The 10425-nt window shown below is 41.7% G+C and overlaps 1 protein-coding gene across 1 annotated transcript; it reads right to left on the minus strand.

Annotated features, from left to right (window-relative positions):
- Positions 1-8596: 8596 nt before the first annotated feature.
- On the minus strand, positions 8597-9720 carry LOC133901979 (uncharacterized). The gene has a single exon (XM_062343541.1). The coding sequence runs from the start codon at positions 9598-9600 to the stop codon at positions 8704-8706; it is 897 nt and encodes a 298-aa protein (XP_062199525.1). The 5' UTR covers positions 9601-9720; the 3' UTR covers positions 8597-8703.
- Positions 9721-10425: the final 705 nt, after the last annotated feature.

Raw genomic sequence — 10425 nt, forward strand, 5'->3', positions numbered from 1 at the left:
TGGCGCTGACCCACTAGGACTCTGTATTGCTGGCGCTGGACTGCTAAACCTCCGCGCCAACGGCATTGGCGCTGACAATGAACAGTACTTAGGGGTATAATGGTACGAAATTGCGAAAAGGGCACCTCCGCGCCAAAGGTGTTGGCACGGATGTCGTATTCTGAAGAAATTCGCGTGTCCGGTGTTATATTCTGAAAGGCACGTGAATTGGATGGCAATTCCAGAGAGGCACGCGAATTGGGTGGCAAATACTGAAATTTCTCGTTTTGGGCTGGCTGGTTTGAGCTGGAGGAGGAGTTGGGATAGAACCGTTTCTATTCAATTTATTTTTGGTGCAATTGCAAAAAAACCCAAAAGTCATCAATAAAAACCTCCCACACCTTTTAGAGTTGTACTTCCCACCCCACATCCTTAACCCCTTTTCAAATTAGCTCCTCAGGGGGATTAGCAGTGACATGTCAGGTATTAGAGGTGATGTGGCACTCCAGTGTGCCAACACTAGATGCATGCGCGGCGACAGAAAGTTTGCCGCCGCTCCAGTAGCCCGTGCAGGACGCTGCATTTCTAACCCAACAAGAAGTTTAGTACCGATTTTTTTTGTCTAGATTGGGCGTAGATGGTTCATGCGGGTGATCGAGATAGGTCTTTAGTTTCGATGGGATTTGTTTGGGTCAAGTTTGGATTTGGATGCGGTTTATCTAGTTTGGATTCGATGGCTGCCTCATTCCTTTTTTATGTGAGATTGACTTGTCCCCTAGTTTACCCCTAGTTTGAATTTGGTGAGAATTCAATCAAATTCATTCGATCAAATTTGTAAAATTTGGTAAGAGTTCGACCAGATCAACCATTTGATAACTGTTCAAATTTAACCGAAAACCAATCGAATTACACCAAAAATTGAACGTATTTTCTGCATTAAACGCATTTTAAACGATATTTTCAAAAACCATTCGGTCTTCCCGATTTTGTGAGCGCATTTCCCGAATTGAAGTGAAGTTGAAAAAAAAAACTAAAAAATGGCTCAACCTTGTAAAATTAATAACTAATTCATCCGAGTTTCAAATCAAGTGAAACATTTTTTGTTGGTTTTCTTGTAACATGATCTACATAATAAAAGTATTTATACTCATAAAAAGTTGAATATTTTCTGTGAGAAAATGTGTTTGCTAAACCTAATTAAATGTATAGTTAATTCTTTGCTAATCCAAAAATCATGAAACAAATTTTTTTAGTCTTCTTACATAATACTATGTCTTTTAAAAATACATGAACTTATGAAATAGTTATTTTAACATGCATGATTGTGTAAATGTGTTGCAACTAGATTAATTCATAACTCACCCATCACACCTCCAAAATTAGTGAAACCACTTTTATTAGTTTACTTATACTATGCTTTATGTAGAAAAAATAATAGTAGACATAAAAAGTTAATTACAGTGTTGTTTATTAATATGTTCACTTTATGCTTGTGAATTTTGTAAAAATCATGGAGAAAATAATAAACTCTAAATGAAGTGAAACTAATTTTAGATGTCCTCTTAAGATACACTCTACACAAAAAAATATGTAATTGAATGTTAAGTTTTTCCTTAACGTGATGTGCCAAATCATCATGTTCATACAACTCATTTCAATATTTGTTTTCAAACTTCCTCTCCATGAAATATGATGCAAACATCACTATTTTTGATTTTTTTTCACATAAGGTCTTAGAATTGTCTATAATATTTTTAGAATTTTTTGTATTTTTTTTAATTCAAATTCAAAAACCGGTCGAATTCAGAATGCGGTGTGGACCGAATTGGCTGAATATCGCGAATACCGAGCGATTTTCAACGAATTTTCAAACCCTGTATGAAGATGAAACTTTGGAATGATTAGGGATATATCAGTGAATGACTAGAATGTTGTGAGGTCAAGGGTTTTTTGGTTTTGTCTGTAGGGGTTTTGCATAAAGGTTTGTTCGAAATAGTTGTGATTTTGCTTTGAAATTGTTATGTGATTGCTCTGCTATGAATTTTATCTAAAATTGATGTTAATTGCTCTTAGTTAGTAGTGATTTTGTTCTCAAATGGTTGTGAGGTTGCTATGAATTCAACTCTGAATTTTCTGAAATTGATTATTAATTGCTCTGAAATGGTTATGCTTTTGCTATGAATTAGTTGTCAGACTGCTTTAAATTCAACTATGAATGTTCTTTGAAATAATTGTGAAATTGGTTTGAAAAATTCTATAATTTTTTGTGGTGCAGATGGATTCGACTTTAATTTGTCTGAAGGTGTTGAGTGGTGGCACTTTTGGAGGCAACCCAAAGAAGTATATGGCAGTTCTGGGGTAGGTTCAACTCGACGTACCACCCTAACATAGATGGGGACATGATAAACTATTTTGACTTGGAAGATTTGTTGAAACCTTATGGGTATCGTAAGAGGAACAATATTTACTATCTGAGGCTTGGATATGCAACTCCGGGTGGATTGGTGTTGATTCAGATGACACTCAGCGTATGCTATTGCTTGATAATCACATTGGCAAGAACACTTGCAGTTTCTATGTTGTGCCACCGCCAAGGCAACTTACTGTTGTATTTTTCTGAAAAATTTTCAATGTTTGTTGTCTTTGGGCCGCTATTGGGCTGCCAGAAGTGGGCTCTGTTCGGGTTTTGGCCCAGGCCCACCGTGGGTGCCTTTTTAGGCGGTGTCTAGGGTTGGAAAGGGGGAGGCTTTTCCCCTGGCTGAGATGTTCTCGATGGCGAGAGAGCTGGCGGCGGCAGCAGCAACAACTTGTCGAATCCCTTGGCTGCTTGGCTCGCTGTAGCAGCGCTGAGGCCTTCGGTTCGTTGTGGAGGCCGCAGGAATCTCGCTGGGGGGAGCACGTCGGTCCTCTACACCGAAGATAAGACTCCTTTATCTTCTGTTTCTCCCTCTCTGTGGAAAAAGACTCGAGCTTGAAAAACCTTTTCCCCATTCCCCTGTGAACTCTCTCTGGATCGGCATTGGGAACTTGAGCTCGAGGTTCTCTGGTGATATCTTTGGTGCTGTATTTGAGAGAGAGAGTGTTGGTGGCCGGAGCTGCAGCGTCAAGGCTCGCCCGCATTGCAGTGGCAGTACGGTGAAGGGCTTTGTATCTCTGATCTCCTTTCACCGCCGGCGACGGAGGGTGATAGGTTTTCTGGGTCAGCGGCTTCCTAGCCGTGCCTAGCCTTCTTTCATATTGATTTTAATCAATTTTCGCTGTGAGTCTTCCTTCACCTCTCTGATATCTTGCTCTGTGATGATGAAATGTATTTTAGATTGGGCTATTAGATGAGTACAATAGCTGACAACTTGAGATCTGGATACTGATCTGAAATCTATACTGGATGCACACCTTTGGTCATAATCTGGTTGTTGCCTGATATGATAGTAGCTGGATACATGTGTTTGTATACGGTTGTATGTGAAATGCAATCTGATGCGCATGTATTGTAATTTCAATTAGCCTTTCTGTCTCCTGATCAGATGGTGCAGTGGGCAATTCTATTCTGTATACCTTAGCCTTGAAATCCTTCAGTTTGATTTCACACTTCTGTGTGGCTATATGGTACTGTGTCCAGTGAACTGTGTTTAAGGTTTCAGATCAATCACTGTCCAGAATATTTGTATTTTAGATGTCCAAGTTCTGTAAGCTAGTTGAGATCTCATTAATAGCCCAATCTATGATAATATTAGAAGAACAATTAGGGAGCAAGACTTCAAAGTCTTGGAGCCAATTGTTGCATAAATCTGAGAGCAATAATGTTTATTTTACTTTGATTCAGCCATTACATTATGGGAATCATTCTTTTATGCCTTATTTTGGTATTCAGATATTATACCTGATTAAGGTGCTTGCTGCTGTTAGTCTTATATCTCTCAGCTGCTATTTCATGTGTATAAATAGCTTCTCTTGTCAGTATCATATTTATATATATGGAATAAGATATATGCTCATATCTTGGCACTATTTTGTACAACACTTACTACCTTGTCAATTAATGGTAGTCCATCCAAACCTCCATCGACATTGAGAGCACATAAGCCATTTGAGGAGATAATGAAAGATGGACATGAAGGTGAAGCAAGCGATGAAGATGAGTCTAGCGGTTCCAATGACTTTGAGAATGGAGAAGACTTGAATGATGAGCACATGTGTTTAAAGGAGATGAGGATGGCGAGGATCTGTACATTGCAAAGAGGAAGGGAGAAGAAGCTACTAATAAAGGAGATGAAGGGCATGTCAAGAGTAAAGGCAAAGCAATACTTGTTAAGAGTGAAAGGGCTAAAATGAGAGCCAAGAGAGTTGCCAAGATGGCAAAGGAGAAATGACCTGATGTAGTATATTTGTTAGATGAACCGAATGATAGCAACAAATCACCTGAGAGGTATGAGGAAGATGGTCCAAGCCTTGTTCATAGGTCTAGAGGGTTGGATGATATATGCTTTGATGAGAGCACTATGAAGCATCTACACATTTAGATTGGTATGTTTTTTACATGTTAGAAACAATTTAGGAAAGCTCTGAAAAATCTAATCATATGTGAAGAAAGAGATGTCATGAGACTTAAGATTAAGGGCAAGAAGATATCTGCCAAATGCCTAAGTGAAGGATGCCCTTGGTACATCTATGCATCAAGAGAAAAGAACAGAAGGGGCAGAAAACCAATAGATCAAGGCTCAGGGGCGTCTTCTCAACCCATGGCAAACCAAGATATGTTACCAGTTGCCTTCAAGTCACAACCCATGGAGAATAAAGCCAAATGCAATTATCAGAGCCAGTCAAGCTCCCAGGCATCCTAGCCACACAAGCTCATACATACTCAACCTATCTTCATGAGAGATGATTCAGGATTCAGAATGTTCCATGAAGTTGAAGGGGGGCTATACTTGAGCATTTAAGTAGGAGCAGGACAAAGCTGCAATCAAGAAAGGAAAGGAGGACAAAGTAGCTGCACCTTGTTTATTGAAACAGAGTCAGTAGCTCTATCTATTCACATTGGAAGAAGAATTTACAACATGTTGATCACCTGACTAGTACTGAGGCCGAGAAAAAAATAGCAGAAAGAAAGAAAAAACTAAAAAAAAAACACTAGACTCAACTATTTTTGGCATATTAATGTTTTGTAGACATAACCAATAGAAGACTTCAACTCATACCTATTTTGCAAAAGCATAAAGCAAAATGATATGGTTAGGTGTTTCCAAATGCCCACCACAAAAGACACATATTGTGCTAAAGATGTCGTCAAGCCAATCGAAAGAGACATATAATTCATCTAATTTTGATTTAGGACCAAGGAAATGCAAAGCTCTAAACAATCAAACAAATGGAGAATATACTACATTAGTCCTGAACTGTACCAGCCGGTCTGTACCTATAGCTTCTCTGTTTGTAGTAGTACCTGAAATCAAGAAAATAGCAATTGCAAATTGCAAAAGGCTAGTATCACTACAACTGCAAGCCTTGGAGATTTTCATTGCCTTGAATTATTGAAGGTGTCCAAGCGTCCAAATATTAACCCAGCAATTTTCTTCTATTCTTGTGAGTAACCAACAACCAAGCGAAAAAATGGCATCTATTTTCCGTTTTTGCTTTCCAAATGTTGGAACAATTGTTAGCATCAACAGATCCCTTGAAGTGAATTTCATACACAAACTTGGCCATGTAAGCGCCTTTGGGAGCTCATCACACAAAAAAGTGTCGTTGGGAGTCCATGTCCATGTGATTGCATCAGGGAATCGGAGCACAAGTCCACATAAACATTCTATAATCGAAGCACTAATGCTCTAAAATAACATAGGTAAGTACAAATTTCTAGTTCTCGTTAACCTTCTGGGATGCCATTAACCCTAAATCCCCTTCCACTCAAACGTCAAATCCACAAAAAAAATTAGGAGCTCAACATGGAGATCGGAGCTTTCTTCTAGCCGGCAGTATTAGTTAATTTTATCTTTGCTTCACCTAGCGGTTATACCAAGAGCCCAGTTACACAGGTTTCTGGATTTTGTCGACATATATTGTGATACCTTTTGATTTTTTTACCAGTCCTAGGTGTTTATAAAGTAATGTTAAAATCAAGCACAAAGAAAAAATTGCAACAAGTGAAACTTTTAGTTTTTAGGTCCATTTGAAAGAGGGGAATTGCCCTAAGAATTTTTAAGAATTGGTTCAAATTTGAATAAATTCTAAGGATTTGGACTCCGAATCTCCGATAACTCTCTCCGAATAGACCAACAATCTAGTATATATTTATAAACATAAACAATATATTGGAATCAAGCTGCCACATTCATTTTGAGGGCTACAAATTCCCACGTGAATTCTCTAATTAGCTAAAAAAAAGTGAATCCACTCATCTGCGTTGCTTATTTTGATGTGACCAAACACAACATTGCAAATTAAGGATATAGATATTGAAATTGTTTGTAACACATATAATTGATTTTATGTATTAAAAATTCTATAGCAAACTCAACCAACTAAACTATAGAAAATATAACTTTAATTCTTAAATTTACACGGGCCGCTCAAAGGAAAAGGGGGTGATATTCAAGTGGGTCTTTTGGCGGACAACCCTTTCTGGATGAGATGGGTGGGGTCTCGCACGGTGGCTTTATGTTTTTTTTTTATAGATGGGTGGGGTCCCGTATGATGACTTTGATGTTTGTTTTATAAGTTACAACCGAAGAATACACAATTCACACATATCATACTCACACCTTATACACATACATGTGTGCGTGTCTTAATCACATGCTAACTATATCGTTGGTTGGAACCATATCGGGAGACTGGTTGCCCGGATACGGCCAACGAACTAGGCTATGTGAATGACGCCAATACGGCTGGTTGACGCGCGGCATCAAGGAGTCGAAAGCGAGCAAGCGGCGGGCGGGGCGTGTTGACGACAAGGTTAACACTTCCCCTTGAACGAAACCATTCGACCTTCAATTTTGTATTGTGATTTGACACGAAAGTTGTCAAAAGAAACACAAATTAGGTTTGTCAAAACAAAATAGAGAGTTGGAAATGTGTTTACGAGGAACCTTACACCATTAAATTGCTAAGCATACAGAGAAAAAACAAAGACAATAGGTGTGATATACAATGTGGGGTGAGCCTATCACACTACCACTACTTTCAGCTTGTGTTAGGACAAAAGATGTGCGTCATCTTCTTGAAAAGAAATAAACAAATGTGCTGGTGACCAGGTTGTTTAAGATGTGTCGGTTTCCTTAAACATGCATTTAAATAGGACAAAGAAGGTTTAACAAGACCGTATCTTTCAAATCGCAAATCGGAATTGAGATCTGTGTGAACTATTGTGCTCATTCAAAGAGGACACGAAAAAGAGTCTAATATTGGATATATTTGGTTTCCTAAGATATTTGATAGCGTTTGGCCCACTTGTCATAGGGTTTTGCTCTAGCTCATTTTGTGTCTTCTTGGAAATTTGCATTGTTGCGCATTTTTTTCTTCAGAAACTGTACATCAATCTTCAGAAATTCCATTTTGTTTATTGATGATCGTGCCAAAATGAAAGCAACACTTCAATTTCAAACACTGATAAGTACACATATTTGACAAACTATATACATGTATAATATATGCTCGAACATGCAGTCATACACCATAAACCTGTAGAATCTACGTAACTATAAATAGTATATTACACGATGAGCACAAAACGATATGGGGAAAAAAGAAGAACACGGTCGAATCTAATCAACACCCACGCTAGTCAGCTAAGTCTTTTTTTGTGTGAAACTCTCTCTCTATGTGAAACTTTGACCGAAATTTCTCTTGAAACTAGTTGCTTCAAATAAAACCGAAACTTCATATGGCTCAAATGGAATTTTAATCTAGTAGTAATAACAGTTTTAAACTAGACATCATATCCATTTGGAATTTAAATGGGCTTGATGTTTTCATTCAGAAGACTCTGAAAATTAGATATGATCACTTTTACAGACGAGCAATCAAAAGAAGGTAATCCATGGAAGCATCGGAGACAATAAAGCAAAGAACCCTTTTCATACTTAGTACTAAAGTCAAAAACCTTTCTCATTTTATACTCGATGACTATTGACACTCCAATTTGACCCAACGAATTGGCAAGGAAGTTCTTTACAGAATAAAAAGCTCCATATATCAAAGTTCGAATGAAACCAAAATCCATCCATATAGAAATGGCACGTCAATCTCCACATATCAATTTCCAAAAATTTCGTTTTGCTAATTGATGATCGTGCCAAAATGGAAGCAACACTAAAGTCACAAACACTGAGAAATAGAACTCACTATTTCACCATCAAACACAGCCTATTTCTCACATATTTGATTCACTGCAAAGCTTGTGGGATCCAACATGGATTTCCCATCTCAAAGCACATCCAAGCAAGCATCCACGATGACACTTTTATTTATTAAATTTCTATGACAAATACTCCATTTAATTACAAATATAAGTTTTTTGACACTTTTATTTATTAAATTTCTTTAACAAATATTTGTAATCAGAGGGAGTAGTACTTGTATAATGTATGTTTGATCATATACACGATCAATCCTTAGATACTCAACGGTAATACTAGTATAACACGACGAGCACAAAACAAACTGGAGAAAAAGTAACAACAATACTGAAAACACAAATTCGAATCTAATTAACACAGACGCTGCTCAGGATACAGATATGGCTGGCGCGTACACGTAAGCGGATCCTCCGGCTGCAACAAGGCAGGCTGCAACGCCCATCCCCACGACGGCGGCGGTGATCGCCCCGAATCCTTCGAACTGCGCCGCGGCGCCGGCGCCGGCGGGCAGTGTGCGGGGCTGGAAGAAAGAGCGGAAGTTGTGGATCGAGACGTTGAACAGAGCAGCGAAGAACACGACGGTGACGACGACGGCAGCTGAGGGCAGCTGGAGCTCGGCGGCGGCGCCCGCGAGCGGCTCGACGAACCACGACGCGGACATTAGGGCGGCGAGGATGAGGAATGCGGAACGAGCGAGGTGGGAAGAACCCAGCGCGGCGGGAGCGGCTGGGCGGAGCGGCATCTTGGGTTCACGTTCGGGTGGCCGGCGCGCGACGAGGATGTTGAGGGAGAGGATTGCGCAGTGGAAGAACGCGGCGACGGAGAAGAAAACGAAGGCGACGACGCCGGGGTGGATGTGGAGCTCGGCAGCGGCGGCCTTGAGCGGTTCCGCGTTCAGCGCCGCGCCCATGGCGAGGCAGAGCACGACGAAATGGGAAAGTCGAGGTTTGAGTACGGAGCATGTCGGCGCTGTTGCGGCGGAAGCGGTTGTACGAAACACCATCTTGGTTTCGCCTTCGGCGAGCCGGCGCGCGACGAGGAACTCGAGCGAGAGGATTGCCCCATGGAAGAGCGCGGTGACGGAGAGGACGAGGCAGGCGACGACGGACGGGTGGAGATGGAGCTCAGCAGCGGCGGCCAGGAGTGGCTCCGCGTGCAGCGCCACGCCCATGGCAAGGCAGAGCACGATGAAATGGGGAAGTGGAGGCTTCGACGCGGATCCGGTCGGCGCTGCTGCGTGGGAAGCGGTCGGGCGGAGCGGCATTTTGGGTTCTCCTTCGGCTGTCCGGCGTGCAAAGAGGAAGCTGAGGGAGTGGATCTACCAGTGAAGGTGAGCACGAAGATGGCAACGAGGACCCGGAAGCTCCGCGGCTCCGAGGCACATGAGGGTGGGGATTGCTCAGCCCGCCCCCGCCTTTTGTAGAAACAGAGGAGAGAGGGGTGGGGCGGGGAAGAGAATTATGTGAGGTTGGGTCTTTCACTCCTGTCGCGTCGTGGTGTGAGTTCGCGCACACGCAGATTCGTACGTGCGCGCACCGTTAGGGATATCAACGTTGAAATTTCCTGCGGGAAATGGATTAACCATCCTTGTCCTGATTAGAAGAATTTTTTCCGTCTATGTCCCTACTTGTGGGGGAGAAAATTATCCCATCTTCGTTCTGGTGCGGAGAAATATAACTGACGGGTTCCTCGTCCCCGCTACGCTAGCATGATGAAGGGCCTGCTAGCTGACGGGCTTTGGTGAGTTGGACTTTAGTTAAGTCGTTTCTTGCATATATGGGCTATGGAGAGTTTAAATATTTCGGAGAATTATCCCCGTGGGGAAACGGGGACGGGGGATAGGGAACCGTCCCCGCCCCCGCCATACCCGACGCGGGAGAATTTTCCCCATTAAACCCTCCGCGGGGGGAAAATTGGTCCCATCCCTATCCCCTAATAGAGGAATTCTCCGTCGGGGAACGGGGATCAGGCCCCGTTGACATCCCTACGCACCGTGCGATGGAGCGTGCACGGCGTGGATGGGGTCTCGTCGGGGTCCTTTGCGTGCGGGTCCCATAGAAGTTTCTTCTGGGGAGCAGGGCTAGGGACT

Source organism: Phragmites australis, chromosome 20 (assembly GCF_958298935.1).
Source record: "Phragmites australis chromosome 20, lpPhrAust1.1, whole genome shotgun sequence".
NCBI lineage: Eukaryota > Viridiplantae > Streptophyta > Magnoliopsida > Poales > Poaceae > Phragmites > Phragmites australis.